The sequence below is a fragment of the Myotis yumanensis genome, unplaced genomic scaffold, assembly GCF_028538775.1.
Source record: "Myotis yumanensis isolate MYYU_CA2020_CCGP unplaced genomic scaffold, mMyoYum1.0.hap1 SCAF_14, whole genome shotgun sequence".
In the NCBI taxonomy this organism is placed as follows: Eukaryota; Metazoa; Chordata; class Mammalia; order Chiroptera; family Vespertilionidae; genus Myotis; species Myotis yumanensis.
In genome coordinates, this window is record NW_027223765.1 from 23223463 (window position 1) to 23244738 (window position 21276).

Consider the following 21276-nt stretch of genomic DNA (forward strand, 5'->3'; position numbering starts at 1 on the left):
TCCCACACTGGGGATTGAGCCCACAACCTGGGCATATGCCCTGATGGGGAATCAAACAGTGATCTCTTCCTGGTTTATAGATTGATATTCAACTACTGAGCCACGCCGGCTGGACCCATTTTTATATTTCTTAATCCATTACCTGACTCAAAGCAGGCCTTCACATATGCACATTGAATGAATGATTGAATGCATGAATTTGGAACATACGTTCCCTCACTCATGGAGCCCACAACTTCTGCATGAAGCTGGTCCACCGTATATCAAACACATACCCATTCTAGACTTGATTCAGAAAGAATTGATTTTCCAGAACGTCACTATTTGAGGGGGTCTTTGCTTCCTGGTTATTTGCAATGTCTGGCAGAAGTAGGCTGAAGTAATTAGGAACTGGATGCTGACTAGGGAGGAAAATAAAGTCTTCCCTGCGAGGCTCCTGAGACCCAGCTGCAGGGATGTCTTCCGGGAAGGCAGGCATAAAAAGAAGAAAAAACCTCCTGAAGGATTGTCAAGTAATCTAAGCTGATCCAACGATCCACTAGCGCATAAAATATGTAACCTGAATTACATTCCGTATCAGTGTGATGTGACTGTAGGAGTTTGGAGGGGCAGAGCTGTAGGGGTTGGATGGACCATCACAAAGTACTGGGGAAATTTGGTCACACACAGGTGGTTTTTAGCGTGTGTTCTTGACAAAAACAGACAACTACAACAAAAGGAGAATTAGGCATGAATAGCGCTGCTGCTCATGATTTCACTCAGTGAGCGGCATCAGGAGGGGGAGGGGCCAATCTGGTGGTCTCTAAGAGGGTCTCATCTTCCTCCAGGCCTCCAGTGGGGTCAGCATCAGGCCACTCTGAGTGTGTAAAGGGAATCATTCTTCATAGACAGAACCCTGCACTTACTGTACAACCCAGCAAGTCTACTCGGAGGCATTACCCTAGAGAAGAGAAAACGAATGCCTCATAAAAACCTCTGCGTGAATGTTTTTAGTCACTCTGTCCATCAACCTAAACTGGAAATAATCCAGATATCCTCCCAAGGTTGAATGGCTAAAACAGGGTCACTAGGTGGAAGCCAACCTCAACTGGTGCTTGACCAAGGAGGCGATAGGCCATGGTCATTTTGAGCAAGCTAGGGGTATTAAGTTACAGATTGTATGATGAATCATCCTAAGCCTTAGAGGCCTACAACAGCAACAATGGTGTGTTTTGCTCAGGAATCTTCAGTTTTGGCAGGTCTTGATGGAAACAGCTTGCCTCTGATCCACATGGTGTCAGTGGCTTAACTGAGGCAGAGGCCCAACTTCCAAGATGGCTCACTGGCAAGGTGGCTGGCATGTTGGTGCTGGCTCTGGCTTCCTCTCCACATGGGCCTCTCTTTGGGCTGCTTGGGCTTCCTCCTGGCGTGCTGGCTGGCTTCCAAGAGTAGGCATCCCAAGAAGCAGGCAGTGGATGCTCCCAGTTTCTTAAGTCCCAGGTCCAGAAGCTAGCTCTGTGTCACTCCACCCTGTTCTATTGGTCAGGCAGTCATGGAGCCCAGATTCAGAGTGGGGGGGGGGGGCGCGGGGGAGGTGATATAGACCACATCTGAGCAGCAGGCATGTCAAAGGATTTGGGGAACACATTAAAAAAAACCATCACCTTCTGCCCTGCTAGAGACTTTGACCCCCGAGGAAGATGTGCCTGAATGGCTGCATGAGGGAATGTATGGCCACACCAGGAATCATCTTGCCTGCACCAGGCAAGGCTGTTCACTTCACTCTTTCCTCTTCTCAAAGTCCCCTACCCAACCTTTGACCCAAGCACATTGTGGGATTCTAATATGAGCATGATTTGGGAGCTTCCTATAGTAAACAGTAAATTTACAAAACTCTACAGTAATGTAAGGCACTATTATATATCTTACTAGAGGCTCGGTGCATGAAATTCATGCACTTAGTGGGGTCCCTCAGCCCGGCCTGCACCCTCTCGGGGGAGCCCTCGGGGGATGTCCGACACCTTTAGTGCTGTTGCGGAGGTGGGAGAGGCTCCCGCCATCGCTGCTGCACTCGCCAGCCATGAGCCCGGCTTCTGGCTGAGTGGCACTCCCCATGTGGGAGTGCACTGACCACCAGGGAGCAGCTCCTGCTTTGAGCATCTGTCCCCTGGTGGTCAGTGCACATCATAACGACAGGTCATTCTGCCATTCGGTCAATTTGCATATTAGACTTGTTTCAGCATAGTAGTGACTGAATATAGATATTTTGGGAATGACATAAAAGTCTTCTCTATTTTGACAGAGGTGGGGGTTGGTTTGAAATGAAGGAATGAACTGAAAGGAATACATGTGTGCCAGTACTGGGGGCCTGGACACAAGAGTAAGAGGTACAAATTCACACTAAGGTTTTTTGTGTGTTTTTTTAAAAATATATTTTATTGATTTTTTACAGAGAGGAAGGGAGAGGGATAGAGAGTTAGAAACATCGATGAGAGAGAAACATCGATCAGCTGCCTCCTGCACACCCCTCACTGGGGATGTGCCCGCAACCAAGGTACATGCCCTTGACCGGAATCGAACCTAGGACCCTTCAGTCCACAGGCCAACACTCTATCCACTGAGCCAAACTGGTTAGAGCCACACTAAGGTTTTGGTGGCCAGTAACTTCTTCTCATATCTCCCTGTCCAGAGAGAGCTGTACTTTAAGAGCCGTTGCTTAATCAGCGTTGCACACACTCCAAAGAAATGCATCTCTAAAGTTTGAGGCCCCAATGAGTCACTGATATTACAGTTTTGCTACTGTTTGGCACTGTTTCTCTTTTCTTTGTCTGATCACATAGATGATTTGCCTCGAGCTGCATCATATCCTGTGAGACAAGCACAGTGTCATTTGGGGTGAACTTGGGCAGAGACTTCTAGTTTAGATTGAAACTTTAACTCAAAGTTTTAAACTGGGAGAGTTTCTCTAAGGCTCCTCGGCACACCTCCACCACCACCATCTGCCCCATCCTTGTCGGAGTCTTTCTTACTCACCTTGGTAACCCTCTCCTCCTTTTTTCCTGCTGTCAGAGAACCTGTCCTATAGCAAAGAAATTAAATCATACTAAAGTGTTAGTGGCTACCCAGGGCTTAGTTTGTTGCCCTTCCCATTGAGATATTGGTGGTTTCCAAGGAGATGCTGAGCTAGAGTGATTGTGATTTCAAAGAAATGAATCTCTAATGCTAGACCTTACCTAACAGGATAGCAAGAATGAGAGAGTTTTTTGAGGAAGAGGTTTCTTCCTGGAGATCCTCAAACACTCAGTCCTTCTTAGGAAGTGACTGACTTGGTGAGCCTCCGGGTTATTTCCAGTTCTATTCCTGTGGTAACAGTGCTCATCTCACCAGGGTTACCTGGTCCCTAAGACGTAGGAGCCTCCCATGTCCACTTCTCTTCTGCTTCTTTGAAGCAGATGCCAGCTGGCTTGCCTTTTAGCAGTTAAATATGCAGCCTCTGTACAAATCAGCTATTAAATCTGCAGAACTAGAGTATTTTACAAGTAATCAGTCCATGCAGATTGCACATAAATCATGTCTGCTCTGGCCCTTTGGACGCTAATGTTCCCTTATTAAGGCATAAGTAAGCCTTCCTGTTCTCATCCATCCTTCCAGACTTTTTTTAATTACTGAAAAGTATAGCCTGCTTGTTGCTACACCCCCCTCTTCCACACACGCCCCCCCCCACCTTTTTTGAGGTTCATTTTGTTTTTCTGGAGCTTGCCAAATTGCCGTAGGAAGCTGGGTACCCCGTGAATGGATTGAGCAAAAGGAAATTCTTATCTCTAAAAGGAAGCGGTTACCACGTTTCTGTTTGTGATATTCTTGGCCAGTTAAAATTTCTGTGAAATATGTTCTGATGGCAGCACCAGTACCCCAGGGAGGGGGGAGTATTGGTCATGCTCGGTGCACAAAAAGGAAAATATCTTCCACTGAAGTCTTGGAAGTGGAGGGGGGGAGATAAATAAGTCATTTCATGAATGTCATTCTGCCCCAATACGCAGAGAACTTGTGTTGCTTTTCACAGAAGACTGAAAGCTCAGCCACTCTAATATGCACATTATTTTAACGTTTTCCCATTTTCTTTTCAAACTGTAGCTACACATCTTCACTCTAATATACGTGGATTTCTGCTTCCAATTTCGCCGGCCCTGCTATTAGTGTTCGGCCAGTTTTTCTTTTGGTCTGAAATGACTTTCTAGGAACATAGAAGCATAGTGTTATTCCTGTGGTTTGGTCTAAAGAAGAAAAATTCAGGGCCTTTACACCAGGCCCATAAAAATACTACCGTCTCCGTTTAGAGATGTTTTATGAATATGAATTCCTGTCTAAATAATTCCTGCTGAGGGTAGGAAGGACTTTGGAATTTGGAAATTGTAACAACAACTTACTATTTTCTCTTAGTAAGCACAGCGAAGGTGACACATCTCTCTTGTGTTTTTTTTTTTGTTTTTGGGATTTTTTTTTTTTTTTTGATGGGCTGACACCATAATGCACTGTATTGCTTTTTAGATCCTGATTTAAAATCACGTACCCAGATCATAGAACTGAGGCACTGTGAGGTGTTATTTTCCTCAGAGAGGGGGAAAAAGATAGAGAGCAGGTATGCTTTGGTGTCATTTCATAAATCACAGGATGGCTGGTGATGACATCTTAACAGAAAGAGGAGCCAGCCCGGGTACTGAGCGCTGGGCCTCTGGTGTTTGGGTCATATATTAAACTAGAGGCCTGGTGCATGAATTTGTGCACCTGTGGCATCTGGCTGGCCTGCCCTGATCAGGGCTGATCAGGCCAGGCTGGCATAGGGGAAGGGATGCAGGAGGTTGGCTGGCCAGCCTTACCCCCTGGTCGAATTCCTGGTCGAGGGGACAATTTGCATATTAGCCTTTTATTATATAGGATTATACTCTAGATTTCATAAAGGCTGAGGTGCTTTATGTAGTCTTCAAAGAGATTATGCGGTCTTTTGTACTATGGTGTTTAAAAATAAAATCTCAAAAAAAAATCCCCACCCCCCTCCTCTACTTCCCTCTTGTTGGCAGCTGCTGAGATGGGTTGCGGATTAAACAAGTTAGAGAAACGAGATGACAAACGGCCTGGAAATATCTATTCAACTTTGAAGAGGCCTCAGGTGGAAACCAAGATAGATGTGTCCTATGAGTACCGCTTCCTGGAGTTCACGACCCTGAGTGCCGGTGAGTACAGCCACCCCCGTGTTCTGGGGACGGATGCGCTTCACCCTTGGCAGGGTCTGCAGCTGAGGCTGCCCCATCAGTGTGTGTGGGGGGGGGAGGGGGTGCTGACAAGGACATACTGGGGAGGTGGGCATGGGGGAGGGCTGTGGGAAACTCTAAAGCAGTGGTTCTCAACCTTGGCTGCACATTAATCAGGATTTTAACAAGATTCCCAGGTGATTCTAATGTGCAGCCAAGGTTGAGAACCACTGCTCTAAGGGGTTGGCCTGCCCAAAGGGGACTGCTTACAGAAATCCATATTTTTTGTGTGTGAAACCCTTTCACATTGTAAAAGAGAGTAACTAATTAAAATGATAATCAATTAAACCATACGTGAGATGACTGATACACATGAGTGGGCTGAACTTGCCCATGGGCCAGCCAGTGTGCCGACCCTGCGTGATGCCAAGCCATGTGGAAAAGGAAAACGTGCCTCATCTCCTCATACTAATCTGGCCATCCAGCCCAATTCCCCTGCCCACGGTTCCCCATCTTTCAAGAGTGCTTGTCGGCCTGGGCTTTGCCTCACCTGAGCCAGGGAGCGTCCAGGTCACCTCCCACCAGCAGCCTCCCTCGGGCACCGGGTGGCTGGCAGGTGATGGTCAGTGGTTTCCTCCCGGAGCATTTGCTGAGCGCTGAGCACTGACCGTGTAGGCTGGTGCTGCAGGGCAAGGGTTTCCTGGAGCCTCTTACCTGGAGGCAGAACAACTCATACACATGAGGTGAAAGCTCAGCACGTTATAATGCAAGTTGGAAAACATGTGAAGTATGTTTTTGGAAGAGGAAGGCAGCATTCTTCCTTATGGGGCAAGGTAGGGGGGTAGGGCCATCCCTGGATATTGTGAGCATAAACCAGGTGCTACAAAACTAAAGCATCTTAAGATACTTCCTCCCTGGGTTTCTGAGTATATTTTAAGCTTCTAGTAACAGAGAAGAGAATTAGTGGGACAAGGCCTCCTGTCTGTGGGTGTGAGTCCTGGCTCTGCTCTGGCGTCGCTGGCCAATGGCTAGGCCTGCAGCATCCTCAGCTATCAGATGAGCACATGAATATCCACCTCAGGGCAGCTGTGATGGTTAGGAGAGGGAAGATCTGTGAAGCTCTTAGCACCATGTCTGGCATGTAGTAGGACTACTAGTAGTACTACCACTCCTCTTCCTCCCCCTCCCCCGCCATCTCCCTCACCCCACCTTCCTCTCTACTTATCCTCCCCCTTCTCCTCCACCCTCCTCCCCTTCTTCCCTTCTTCCTCCTCCCCCACTGCTCCTGCTGCAGCCATCTCCCAGCTGAAGCTCCACCTGTTTCCCAAGCCCTGGGAAAGATGGACAGCCGGGTGTCTCTGTGTACCCCTCCGAGTCCCCCAAACTGAACCCAGCAACTTCCTCATCAGGTTGCTTTCCGCTGGCCTCTTAAATAGCCAGACTTGACACTTTAGTCCCCTGTGACCATGCCCTCTCCTCACCCACAATTTCCATTCCGTCACCCAAGCCTATTAAAACTACTTCTAAAAATTCTAGAAATGCTTATAATAGAGCTAATGTAGCCCAAGCAAGTGCAAACTCAAAATTATCTGGAATATCTGGTCAACCATTATTTGTTCAATGACTATTTGAGTGCCCACAACATTCCAGGCATTGTAGAATGATTAAGGAAAAAGAAACAAAAAAACAAAACCAAAAGCATGTATAGGGAGAAAGATTGGAAGGAAATGTATGGAGATGTTATAAATTGATTGTCAGGGTGTTGATATTATGGGGCGATTCTTTTTCCCCTTTTCACATATTTTGTTGCATTGCAGTGTATTTCCTCTGTTATTAAGAAGGGTAATTTTTGCTGACCTCCTCTGTCTGCCCACTGCTTCCCCACTCATCATCTGAATCACTTCCCTAACCTCCTAATATGTCTCTGCTTCCTTATGTGCGTCATAGCACCCACACTATATTTTCTTTGATTGAATTACCTCTTTTTCTGATTATAAAAAGAACATATGCCCATTATAAAATTTTAGGAAAGACATTAGAAAAATCCTAACTGGTCTCCCTGCTTCTGCCCTTGTCCCCCTACACCAGTGATGGCGAACCTTTTGAGGTCAGCGTGTCAGCATTTTGAAAAACCCTAACTTAACTCTGGTGCCGTGTCACATATAGAAATTTTTTGATATTTGCAACCATAGTAAAACAAAGACTTATATTTTTGATATTTATTTTATATATTTAAATGCCATTTAACAAAGAAAAATCAACCAAAAAAATGAGTTCACGTGTCACCTCTGACACGCATGTCATAGGTTCGCCATCACTGCCCTACACTTCACATCACCCTTCTGCTCAAAGTCCTGCCATGGCTCCCCTCATCCCCGAGTGACACCGGCCTCCCTGTGTCCTCATTCTCCTGCCATTTGTCCTGCCTGTCCTGCCACTGCAGCCGTGCTGTTTCCCGGAGCCCCTAGGCCTCCTCCGGGCATTTGCACTGCCTGTTTCCTCTACCTGGAAGTCCTCCCAGATATACCCTTCACTCAAACTCTTTACCCCCTTCTCTGTGGACTTTTCCCTGACCACCTACTTAAAATCTCCACCTACCCTCCAGCCCCTTATCCCTTCCCCCTCCATAGCACTTCCTACCCTCTTACGTGCTGTATGTTTTGCTTATTGTTATTTGCGTCCTTATTTGTTGTCAATAGGAGGTGGAAGCCCTTCTACTGAGTGCAGTGCAGGGAATTCTGGCTATTTTGTCCTGGGCTGTATCTTAGTATTTAAAACAATGCCTAGCACATAGTAGATATTAATACATATTTGTCGAATGAATACTCAATGTATATTTTTGTATCCTGCTTTTTTGCCACTTAACATTGTATAGTGAGGCATGCCCCCTGTCATCCCATATCTTTCCAAAATATGATTTAATGGCTATACATGATTTAATCACTCAGCATACCATAATTTATTTAGCAGTCCCCTTTTATTGGACACTTACGTTATTTTGGGCTTCGGGCTAATATAAATAATGTTGTGATAAGCCGTGCTGGACATAAATCTTTGTGCACATTTCTGATTATTTCCTCAGGAATTACTGAGTTGAAAGATACAAATGTCGAGACTCTTGACAAATTTGCTAAATGGCCCTCCAGCTAGGACCTGTTTGTGTAAAACACAAATCTGATCCTGCCGAACCCTGTGGCTGGTTCCCTGCCTGGATGAATGAAATGGAGCTTCCTGCTGGTACTCAGGGCTCTCAGCTTGGCCTGGCCCTTTTCGGGCCCTCCCCCAGCTCATCTCTGGGAGGACGTGTGCTGTGGCCCTTGGCCTTGCCTGCTTCCCCCGACCCCCTGCCCTTGCCCAGGACCCTCACTTCCCAGCTTCTGGACTAGCCCAGGGCCGGCCCCACCCCTCCCTGCTTACCAGAATCCCACCCATCTACAATTGTTTCCTCTTGACCTCCATCCAGTCGGAATTACCTTTTTCTCTGCACCAATAGTTTGTCAGTATCATCCTCTGATACTTTACTACATCATAGATTATACTTATTTGTGTTTCCTTGAGAGCAAAGACCAAGCCTTGCTCATCTTTCCAGTCTTCCTTCTCGTTCATGCTTCCTGAATAGCGTGCCCTGAATAGTCAGCCGCGTTCTAGTAAACCTTCAGAGTAAAGACTGCGTATGCTGGCTCCTTTCCCTGGAAGCCTCTCAAGTCCTTTCTCAGAAGTCCTAATGGGATTGTTCGCTGTGGCTCCAGAATGGAGCCAGCATTTCTCGAGAGCCTACTGTGTGCCAAGTCCTGTGAGGGGGCATTGCCTTCCTCACCTGATTTTCCCCTAACTTTCAACTTTGCTGAAGTGTAATTTAAGCCCCTGACACTGCAGGTTCGTGTTAGGCCTGTGAAACCTTCATTTCATCAAGATGCAGAACCTTTCCATTGCCCCAAATGTGTGCTCATGCTACCTTTGCAATCCTTTGTCCATCCCTTTTGTCCCCAGACAACCTATCCTCTGCTCTGTCTCTGATTTTATTTACACAACTTTCTAGCATATTCTGGTCTGGCTTTTCCCATTCCATTGACTTATTTTGAGATTTATTTGTGTTGTTTGCTGTGTCTGTAGTTCACTCCTATTTTACCGCTGAGTTGTATTCTCATGTATGGATGTACCACAGTTTGTTTTGCTTTTCACCCATTGCTAGACATTTGGGTCATTTCTATTTTGGGGTGATTACAAATTAAATTTGTCTTTGTGTGGCTTCTGACGTCATTTTATCCTCACAGTATCCCAGTGAGGTATATAGTTCACTCCTGCCTTTTTTTATTTTTTGCTGATGAGGAAACACTCAGAGAGGTCAAGTAACGTTTCTAAAGGTGCAGTGCTAGGAAGTGACTGGGGCAGAATTTGAACCTAGATCTCTTGGGCATCAAAACTCTTGAGCCTTATAAACCGCAGGGTGCTAGACAAATAGGTATTAACACCAGTTAGAACATTCTTGTTAGGAAACTTGTGTTATCATAAATCTCTGTGCACATTTCTGGTTATTTCCTCAGGAATTACTGAGTTGAAAGATGCGAATGTATCTTTAGAACATTCTTGTTAGGAAACTTGTGTTATCATGGAGAGGGACGTAAAAATGTTCCTCTTCCATGTGGTTTTGGCCATAGAAGGTTTTCCAGTAGCACTGGATAGGCTTATTTTTCATAGAGAAGATGCTCATCTGACTTAACACATTGCCACCTGCGACCTCACTTGTAGGGCGGGCAGAGGCGACAAGCAGCAGGAATCTCACAGTGAAGCGCACAGCTGCCAAAAAATCTCAGTTCTGGGTGATGCGATCAGGTCTTACATTTTCAATTAACTCTGGTCACCGAGGGATGAACTCGCCCTTTGATGGGTTTCATCCCAGACGGAGGCCCGTAAAGCATTACAATTTCCGCACAGTGGTGCCTCCTTATCCCTTTTACGTGTGCGTTTTGCCAGCTTCCCTGTGCCAGGCCACTCTCACACCACTTGAAAGCTACCTGTGTCAGCTCCATCAGAACCGACTGGGTTTTATATGTGCTCAGTGCCTGGCATGGTTGGCACAGTGAGTGATCTGTATAATGAAGCTAGTGCCTAGAGCTTGATCTTTGCTTGAAAGTTCTAGTCCTACACCATCCGGTGTAGCAGCCACCAGCCATATGGCTTTTTAAGTGTAATAATTAAAATAAAATAAATTTTTAAAAATTCAGTTCCTCTGACACACTAGCCCCACTTCAGGTGCTCAGCAGCCACAGGTGCGGATAGAGACCACTTCCATTGGCACAGAAAGTTCTGTTGGGCTGCTCTGATCTGTTTTCAAGGAAGGATAACTCAGTTCCAGGTCTGAATCTGCATCTCTAATTCAGATTAATGTACCATTTTTATTATGAATGCTTACCGTTGGGGTCTTTAGGAACCATAGGATAACAGTTCATTGGTCCCACAAATATTTATTGAATGCCAATCTGGGGCCAGGATGTTGTGTCCAAAGGACATATGGGTGAACCAGATAGGAGGTTTATCCTGATTGTCTTAGCTCAGCTGTCATAACAGAATACTCCATCCTGGGTGGCTTAAACCACAGACATATATTTTCTCATGGTTCAAGAGGCAGAAAGTCCGAGATCAGGGGGTCAACATGGCTGAGTTCTGGTGAGGACTCTCTTCCTGGCTTGCAGAGAGCCGCCTTCCTGCTGTGTTCACACATCGCTACGAGAGTTCTCTACTGTCTCTTCTTATAAAGACATTAATCCTATTGGATTAGAGTCCCTCCCCCCTTACTACCTCCTTTAACTTAAATTATTTCCTTATTTCAAATATAGTCACATTGAGGGTTAGGGCTTTCACATTTGAATTTTGAAGGGACACAAATGTCTAGTCCATTTGTTTCGATTGGTTTAAAATCTCTTAAAAATGAAGAACCAGGCGATTGTAAATACTCAGTGCTAAAGTGATGGTGATCGAGGGGACATGGTAGCTCCCAGTCTTTCTGGAAGGGTGTGTGTGTGTGTGTGTGTGTGTGTGAAGGAAGGCTTGAGATGTGCAGGTGGATTTGGAGTTAGCTAGGCAGAAGGATGAAGGTGAAAGGAGATGATGTTTTCAGGTAGAAGGGATGACCTAGCGGAGGGCCCAGAACCCAGAGACTACACTGTATATAGGGAAACTGGCAGCAGTTCAGTTTAGTTTAGTGGTTCTCAACCTTCCTAATGCCGAGACCCTTTAATACAGTTCCTCATGTTGTGGTGACCCCCACTTTCATTGTTACAAATTGAACATAATTAAAGCATAGTGATTAATCACAAAACAATATGTAATTATATATGTTTTCCGATGGTCTTAGGTGACCCCTGTGAAAGGGTCGTTGACCCCTAAAGGGGTCGAGACCCACAGGTTGAGTACTGCTGGTTTAGTTGGAGTGTGGCCTTTGGGAGAAGAAAGTGGGACCAGATGACTAAAGGTCTTAGGTCTTGGCCTGAGGAGTCTAGATCAGGGGTGGGCAAACTTTTTGACTCGAGGGCCACAATGGGTTCTTAAACTGGACTGGAGGGCTGGAACAAAAGCATGGATGGAGTGTTTGTGTGAACCAATATAAATTCAAAGTAAACATCATTACATAAAAGGGTACGGTTTTTTATTTTTTTAGTTTTATTCATTTCAAACGGGCCGGATCCGGCCCGCGGGCCGTAGTTTGCCCACGGCTGGTCTAGATTCTCTCAAGAGCACTGAGGGTTTTCAGGAGGGGAGAGGTGACATTATCAAATTCATATTCTGAAAAGTCTGCTCTGGGTTTACATGAAGAAGGATGGAAAGAGTACAACTGGGGAAAAAGGAAACCATTTGGAAGCCATTGCAATCATCAGGCAAGAGGTTAAGGTAGTCTCCGCTGAGGGAGTTGCAGCTGGGACACAAGAGAAGTGGGTGGGGTCAAGAGAGATCAGGAGGTGGTCCCAGAGTCTGATTGGCAGGTCAGGGAGAGGGGCTGGTAGAGAGGATGTGGGTTTGCTGGGCACCTGGTTGGCTGGTGTGAGGGCCTCACAGCTGGCTACTCTGTGATTTAAAGCATTTAAATCACATTTAAATGCTTTAAAGCATTTTCAAAGAACGCTGCCACTTAATCATCCAAGTAGCCCTGAGAACCCGAGGGAAGGTATTGCATTTCTCTCTCTCTCTCTCTCTCTCTCTCTCTTTTTTTGGATGAAGAAATCGCCTTGACAGATAGTTAAGTAGGAAGTGGGACCAGTGTTAGAAATCTCTTCACTCAGGAATTTTTGTACTGCACTCGAAAGAGGGCTCCGTGCCAACCTGTCAGGCCTATTGGCTGGTGTATTTATTTAAATAACTGTGTTGAGCTGTAACTTATATACAATAAAATACACCCGTATTAAGTGTATAGTTTTATGAGTTTTGATAAATGTGAGTACCCGTGTAACTACCACCACACTCACGATACAGAACTTTCCCAGCACCCCCAAATATTTCCTCCTGCCTCCTTCAGCCCTTACCCCGGACAACCGCTGATTGGCTCCCTGCCCCTGTAGATTCCTTTGGCTTCTTTCGCAATAGCATAGGAACGGAAGCGCACAGTGTAGGTTCTTTGGTGTCGCGCTTCTTTAACGCAGCACAATGCTTTTGCGATTCACCCATGCTGTTGCATGTATTATGAACCCATTCCGTTTTGTTTCTGAGAAATATTCCATTGTTTGGATATGCAAACAGTTTGTTTAATCATTCTCCTGTTAGACGTTTGGGCTGTTCCCAGTTTGGGGCTATTATCAAACAAACGGCTATGAACATTTGTGAGCAAGTCTCTCACGTGGACATAGGTTTTCATTTCTATTGGATAAATATGCAAGAGTGGAATTGCCGGGTTGTTTGGTAAATGTATGTTTACTTTTGTCAGAAATGGCCCAGCTGTTTTCCAAAGTAGTTGCACCATTCTTCATTTCCAGCAATGTACGAGAGGTAGTAGCTTCGTTTATTACATGTGATAATTAGAGCTACTTATTTGGTACCTTCTGTTGTGTTAGTCAATTTCATACCAGCTAACAGCAGTCATAGGAGGTGGGTGGAATCACCTCCATGGTATATATAAATCGAGATCTTGAGTTTGGAGAGGTTATAAAAATACCTTGTCCTGGGCCACCAAGCGGTTGGATGTTGGTAGCACATCCCGTCATCTTACTGAACACTGGAGCCTTCACTTTCGGCTCTTGGTCCCTGAATCCCCTGCACACCGTGGGGAGCTTATACTAAGTGGAAGGGCTTCACCAGGAAAAGGTTGAAAGGAACTCATGCTTTATCGCACGTCTCCTTCAAGCTGGTCTTCTGTTCCCCCTCTTACATTCTTGCTTGTAAAACACTCCCATGACACACATTGCAATTTCTAGGATCAGTTCTCATGGCCACATTTTTAAAATTCCCATCTTTGTGGTTTTCCTGTCTGAAAGGTCTTTAAGCGCCGACCTTTGGGATTTTTTCTTTGGCATTGTGCTGACCAGGCTCATGCTTGGATTTTGGCTGCCAGCATTTTAACGTTAAGCTCTGAATATCAGTTTGGGGTGGCCATGATAATAACAGAGGATGACATTCATTATGCAAAACATGCACATTGTGTAACGAATCATGTAAGGGTCCCATTTTTATTGAACTTCCAGTCTGGGTAACCGTAGCCCTAAACACAACTGCTGAAGCAGTTGATAGTCATTGTCTATGTAAATTGTCCTTTAAATCTCTCCTCACAATTAGGAAAGAGCCTAATCTAAAAAGAAGGATCACGACTTACATTAAGGTCTAAAAATTAACAGACTGAAGTGTTTTGGGGCTAAGAGTGTGGGTGCCTAATGGCCAGTTAAAAACCCTGGCACTGTCTGATTTCATGGGTTGTGAAGGGAGGTGATAAGCAAGTTTTAAGACAGCATCCCAAATAATGTTAACCTCCAGAGACAGACTACAAGCCTTTAGGACTAATCATTTCTATAATAGAGTGGTTCTCCAACTTTTAGGGAGATTCAGAACCAGCTGGAGGGCTCTTTAAAACCCACAACCCTCGCCTCAGCCCCTAGAGTTTTGGGCGATTAGGTCTGGGGCAAGGCCTGAGAATATGCATTTGTGACAAGTTCCCAGATGTTGCTGGTCTGGGGGGGCGGGTCACACTTTGAGAACCTTCGAAAGCCGGGTAGAGTGTAAATGTCTTTTATCTGAGGAGAAAAAAAATGATACTGGTGTGATGTTTAAAAGTATAACATAGATTCAATAAATACGTTTACACCTAATTGTATATTATGACCAACTCATTTATTGCCTTGAAGTAACTTTTAATGTATTTGGAAAGACAGGCCATTTTCCTAAAAAAATATATACCAGTTGACACAACTTTGCTTGAGCCATTTCCATGCCCAAGCTGCACCCCAAAACCGTTCCTTCAGTACTGGGGAAGGGACCCAGACATCAGTGTTTCTGAAACTACAGGTGATGCGAGTGTGCAGCATGGCTGAGAAGGGCCAGGTGGACTGATTATACCCTCAGGTGGGTCATGTTCTGAGTTTGTTTCCCTTTAGCCCTTGGGGCTGATGAATCCCCTGCAGGTCGCCTTCAGATCCCAGAAGGCTGGTTTCTTACTCAGCGTGCTGAGAGAACGTGTGACATGGTGTCGGCTTGAAGCCCTGGCACAAACAGCTCTCAGACTTCAGCAACATCCGAATTACTTGGTCGGTGCCTTAAGACACAGGTTGCTGAGCCCCTACCCCTACCAGCGGTTCTCAACCTGTGGGTCGCGACCACCGGAAAACACATATAGCATATCAAATATTTACATTACGATTCATAACAGTAGCAAAATTACAGTTATGAAGTAGCGACGAAAATAATTTTATGGTTGGGGGGGTCACCACAACATGAGGAACTGTATTAAAGGGTTGCGGCATTAGGAAGGTTGAGAACCACTGCTAGACATTATCATTCTGTAGGTCTGGGCTGGGGCCTAAGGTTTGCAATTCTAGCAAATTCCCAGGTGATGTTGCCACTTGCTGTTACTGTTATGGGGACCACACTTGGGCTAGACCAAGAGCAGTAAACTCCCCTCCGGCAGCCGAAAACATCCTCCTTCCTGAGTCCTCCACATCTCAAGTGTAATTGAAACCCTGGGTGTCCCCAGTGGACACCCACCTCCCCACGGCACCTTAAAACTTTCAATGGTTATCCATCAGGAGAGCCAGCACCTCTCAAGCTGGCTCCCTCCTGTCTGTCCTCACCCTCCTCTCCCAACAGGCATCCCAGGAACCTACTCATTCTTCCCGAAATGGAACACGCAGTCCCTCCCCTCCGCCTTTGCATGTGCTGCTCCCCATGTGGAGCACCATTCTCCCTCCCACCCCCCTGAGGTGTATCTGTGTCCTCTCTCTCCTTCAGGTCCAGGAAAAGCTCCTCCTCCTCCTGGCTCTTGGGGATGACCATCCACTGTGGAGGGGACAGAGGAGGTCACAGAGGGAAGGAAGGATTTGGGAATGAGAGGCTGCGTGGTTGGAAATGAGTGTTGGCAAGGAGGTTAGTGGTCGCCGCTGAAGGAAGAGGAATGAGAGGTGGGTTCAGGGAGCAGTTTCTTGCTGGCCCAGCGGTTGGTAGCCAGTTGTCTGGGGTCTGCAGACAGCCCCTTCTTGGTTAGGGACCTTGCTGAGTGAATCTGTGCCCTTCCCACTTGGCCAGGGCACGGCATAGCTTGGGGGGCAGTCAGAACTGTGGCTTGGCCAGCACACACTGAGCATAAATCCCAACATCCCAACATCCCCCCCCCCCCTCTCTCTCTTTTTAGTCATGTGGTCCAGCCTCCTCCTTGGCTCCCTTGTTTGGAAGACTTTGCCTTAATTAGGTCTGCACCCCCTCTGTTCCCTGCACCCCCTTTTTATCCTTTTTATCCTTTTTAGAGAGAGAGAGAGAGATGGGGGGAGGAAAGAGAGAGAGGAACATCAATCTGTTGTTCCAGTTATTTGTGCATTCATTAATTGATTCTTGTATGTGCCCTGACTGGGGATCCAACCCCGCAACCTTGGCGTATCGGGATGACGCTCTAACCAATTGAGCTACCCGGCCAGGGCCTAGACCAGTGATGGCGAATCTTTTGAGCTCGGCGTGTCAGCATTTTGAAAAACCCTAACTTAACTCTGGTGCCCTGTCACATATAGAAATTTTTTGATATTTGCAACCATAGTAAAACAAAGATTTTTATTTTTGATATTTATTTTATATATTTAGATGCTATTTAACAAAGAAAAATCAACCACAAAACTGAGTTCGCGTGTCACCTCTGACACACGTATCATAAGTTTGCCATCACTGGCCTAGACCTACATTTTCAGTTACATGGCTCATCACACTTATCTCTAACCACTCCACCTTAGAAGCAGGTCTGCTGGCTGGGGTTGGCCCCGGTAGTCATGTGGTCCAGCCTCCTCCTTGGCTCCCTTGTTTGGAAGACTTTGCCTTAATTAGGTCTGCACCCCTCTGTTCCCTGCACCCCCTTTTTATCCTTTTGCCTTGCCCCTGCCAGTCTGACCAGGCCCCATAGAAATGACATAAGTTGGCAGCCTAGAACAAGTGTTAATGGACTGAGCTTGAGTCCTGACGTATCTGGGAGTTGGCAAGGAGTGACATCTGGCCACAGGTGCCTTCAGGTGTGGGTTCCCCTTTACCGGGAAGCCCCACATAGGAAGCTATGGAGAAGAACCAGGGGATGGGGTGGTTATTTGCATTATAGGAGGATTCTTGGTTTAAAGTGGGTTTCACCATGGGGTTCCTTTAGATGGAGCCTGGAGTGCTCTGAAGTGTTTGTTTTGCCATCCTTAATGAGGTGTCTGTCGCCTCATGATACCTGCAGCTTTGAACATAACAAATTCATCTATAATATTTGCAGCTCTTCATCAGAATTAAACATAAAGTCACTGATGTTGTTGGCTTTTTTTAATCAGTAAAACAAACAAACGAATCTTAAAGCAAAATGTGAGGAGTGAGCCATGGAGGAGGGGAGGTAGATGGATAAAAGGAAGACCCAAAGCAGCCCATGATGTTATAGCCAAAGGCAGGAGTCCCCCCAGGTCTGAGTTAGGGGGGTGCCTTTAAGCTCATCCCCAAGGGAGGGTCCTCCAGCTGCAGCCCGTAATTTCAATGGCAGAAGGCTGTTCTGCTCCTGGGCCTTCCCTTGACTTGCTGAGAATCCCTGCAGAATCCCTGTGATGAGCAGTGAGCTTAAATGATGATGATGATGATGATAGTCTTTTTTTTTTTGAGATGAAAGAATATTTATTTGGGAAGCATTGATTCAGGAAGAAGCTCAAATAATGTTCTGAGTAGGAGACAAAGGCAAGGAGTATGATGAGAAAAGGAAGGTGAATGATTATATTAATAGGAGGAAGGCATTTCTAGATGATGATAGTCTTAATACTGTAATAGTAACCACAGTAATTACAGCTAATGAGCCACACACCATACTTAGTGTAAGTTAGTCCTCACTGGATCCTGATTTTACAGGTGAGGAAACCAGGCTCAGAGAGGTTACCCAACATGCCCACTGTCACACAGCAAACATGTAATGGGGCTAGAATCAGAGACTTGCCTTCTTCAAATCATTTGCTCTTATGCAATGTTGGCTAAGGAACAGGTCCCTCGGGTGCAGCTTTGAGATGTGGTAGGCTCTGCGCTGTCATTCAGAGATCCCAACTGGGATGGCCTTCCCTTCCATAGAGCCCTGCTCTGGGAAGAACTTACCTGTCTGTTTGGTGAGTCATGGATGGTGGGCATGAAAATAGCAACTGAGTGTTATGCCGTGGAGTTTCCATGCAGCTTCATGTACTTAAGCTCAAGGGATCCTTGCACCTCCAGAGGCGATGTTTCAGTCTCATTGGATAGATGAGGAGGCTCAATCCCAGGATGCACCTGGCTTTCAGGACCACAGCTTGAACTTGTGTCTCCCATCTCCATGTGGCCTGTGCATGTCACTGCTGCCCAGGCCCCTTGAGGTCTGGGGGTCGAAAGCTACGTTAAGATCATGCTGCCTAGCCCTGCCAGTGTCGTTCAGCAGTTGAGTGTCTACTTATGAACCAGGAGGTCACAGTTTGATTCCTGGTCAGGGCACATGCCCGTTGCTGGCTCAATCCCTTGTAGGGGGCGTGCAGGAGGCAGCCAGTCAATGATTCTCTCTCATTATTGATGTTTCTATCTCTCTCTTCCTCTCTGAAATCATTTAAAAAAGTATATATTTTTAAAAAGATCACGCTGCCTATTGCCCGTTGGGAACCACTTTTCTTATTTGCCAAGGTCAGGAATGTTGGCTAAAGACCCAGTAGAGTACAGTGTTGGCTTCTGTTTGTTGCTGGTTTTTAAATAGCGCTGTTTGAACTCTAGCTCCGTTTGGAAGACCCGGTCTTGAACTTGGGTACGTGTGGATGGCTGCCACTTAGTCGCAGCTTTGTCACCGAGCCAAGCTCAGATTTTATCCTGGGCTGAATATAGACTCATCCTTTGCTGAAAATAGTGTGTGCTGTAAGGTATGAAAATATTTTTCTTTCCTAGAAAATCATTCCTTGCTCCTCTAGGTAGCATCGACTTCTGTGAAACCATCTGTTCTTCCGACATAATTTCCAGACTATTCAATTAAATAGTTTCTCCTGACCCACTTTCAGCTTCTGTTTCCGTTCACTGTTCATTAATAAATTGTACTGTAGAGTTTTCATGGAGAATATGTGTGTGTGCGCGCGCGTGTGTGTGTGTGTGTGTGTGTATTTAATTTCAGTTTGGGCAACAGCCATTGTTGGGCCCTGTGAATTTATTTAATTTCCTACCTGTGTTTCACTTTTGTTCTCAGTTTCTGTAACTGCTAAGAGTTGGTTGCATTTTTTTGTTTCGTTTTTAAGACTTCATGAAAGGAAGTCTATGACATGAGTTATGAGTTGAGGTTCTGGTTGGGAGATATGCTAAAAACAGACCCTGTTTTTTTATTTGTTTGTTTTTCAATTTTCCATCTGTGTTTTTTTTTTTTTCAATTATAGTTCACATTCAATACTATTCTGTACTAGTGGCCAGTGCACAAAATTTGTGCATGGAGGGGGTGTCCCTCAGCCCAGCCTGCACCCTCTCCAATCTGGAACCCCCCGGGGGATGTCCAACATCCCTCTCACAATCCGGTACCACTGGCTCCTAACCACTCACCTGCCTGCCTGCTTGATCACCCCTAACCACTCTGCCTGACGGCCTGCTCGCCCCCAACTGCCCCCCCTGCTGGCCTGATCACCCCCAACTGCCCTCCCCTCCTGGCCTGATTGCCCTTAACCACCTCTGCCTTGGTCCCACCACCATGGTTTTGTCTGGAAGGTCTCCCGGTCTAATTAGCATATTACCCTTTTATTAGTATAGATTAGCTCAGGTGTATAACACAGTGGTTAGACAATCATATACTTTACAGAGTGGTCCTCCTGATATTTCAAGTACCCCCCATGGCTTGTACATAGCTATTACAATATTATATTTTCCCCCGTTGACCTCTCCCTGGCTAATCCCACCCCCCAGCACATGCCCTCACCCCCTCGTGTCTGTGTCCATTGGTAGTGCTTATATGCATGCATACAAGTCCTTTCATCTCTTACCTCCTACTCCCCCCGCCTTCCCTCTGAGGTTTGACAGTCAGTTTGATGCTTCTCTGTCTCTGGATCTATTTTTTGTTCATCGGTTTATGTTGTTTACAGACCAGACCCTGTTTTTAAACAGAAGATGCAGAGTGGTAAGGAAATCGGTTCCCATAAAACATGTCTTACCGCAGATAAATACACTTTTACAGCGTTGGCGGGGATTTTTAAAGATAAATGAGATAATATGTGTGAAATGGCTTTAAGCTTTTCTGAGCAAAGCTCATATATACTAGTACATCTTGTATGTTATTGTTCCTTTTGATAATGCAACCATGTGTGCTGTTGGTATTAATGTTATTGTTAAATATTCACTAATGGAGGTAATAAGATTTGATTTAAGAGGAAGGCATTCTTTGCATTCCTTTCTTAATATAAAAACGCATCTTGTTCTTTTTCCAGCTATTCCAAGTCCAAATTAAGAAACAACATTCAGTCTTATATGACAATAGGCTCAGGGCTGTGTGTGTGTGTGTGTGTGTGTGTGTGTATGTAAGCAGTAAATTTCAGAGACTTAAGCTGCCTTCAGTAAAATGAAATTCCTTGGTGATGACGGTTATCTGTCAAAGCAAAACTGAGTTATTTTTCTGCTGGGATTCATATGAGCAGTGCTGTGGTAGTGGTCATAACTTTTATCTAACTTGGTTAAAACGGAACAGAAAACAAGTTAATGTTCTATGCACCCCACTAATTATTGTTATTAGCGACACTGATTCAAAGAATTTTTATGAAGAAGCTTTATCCAGGATTTCAGCCAGATTGCACCGATGCATCAGCAGGCCTGTTGAATTTTACCCATGAATTTTTTCCAAAAGCAATTCTAGTGTGAAAAGGTATGTGATTCTGGCTTCAAGTTGCATGTCACTGTCATTAACTCTAGCAGGTCATTTCCTCGACTCTGTGTTTCAGACATGCCTTCAGCTATTCCTTGTTTACAGGCCAGATCTCCTGATAAATGAAAATTATGTAGCTGATGAGTAGCTGCTGCACTTATCAGCAGGTGGGATTCCCGCCCCCCCCCCGCATTCTGTTGCATAAACATGCTTTTCAGGTGTATGCATATGACTGAGTAGGAGGAGGATGCATTAGTTGGACAGCCTTATTGGGCCCTCTTCAGAGAGGAAAGGGAATATTTCAGTTGGGCATCCCAGGTGTAAATTCAGAGTTGCTTGGTTAGCATAAGCACAATATGGCGCCATATGGAATGAATGTTGCTTTTGATGCGAGATTGGTAATCCATTCCCAAGGGAGCTGGCGTACTTGGGTGGGAGGGTTTCCTTCATGGAGAACACCGTCTTGTCTGACAGGATATTCAACAAAATTAATTCATTGACTATTTATTGAATACCTGCTCCTTTTCAAGG

At 45.6% G+C, this 21276-nt stretch overlaps 1 protein-coding gene across 1 annotated transcript in view; it reads left to right on the forward strand.

Annotated features, from left to right (window-relative positions):
- Window positions 1-21276, forward strand: part of RFTN1 (raftlin, lipid raft linker 1) — a 176428-nt gene that overhangs the window by 8865 nt on the left and 146287 nt on the right. Inside the window, exon 2 of the mRNA XM_070433349.1 lies at window positions 5058-5210. Coding sequence (XP_070289450.1) covers window positions 5066-5210 — 145 coding nt within the window. The 5' untranslated portion in view covers window positions 5058-5065. The remainder of the gene's footprint in view (window positions 1-5057; window positions 5211-21276) is intronic.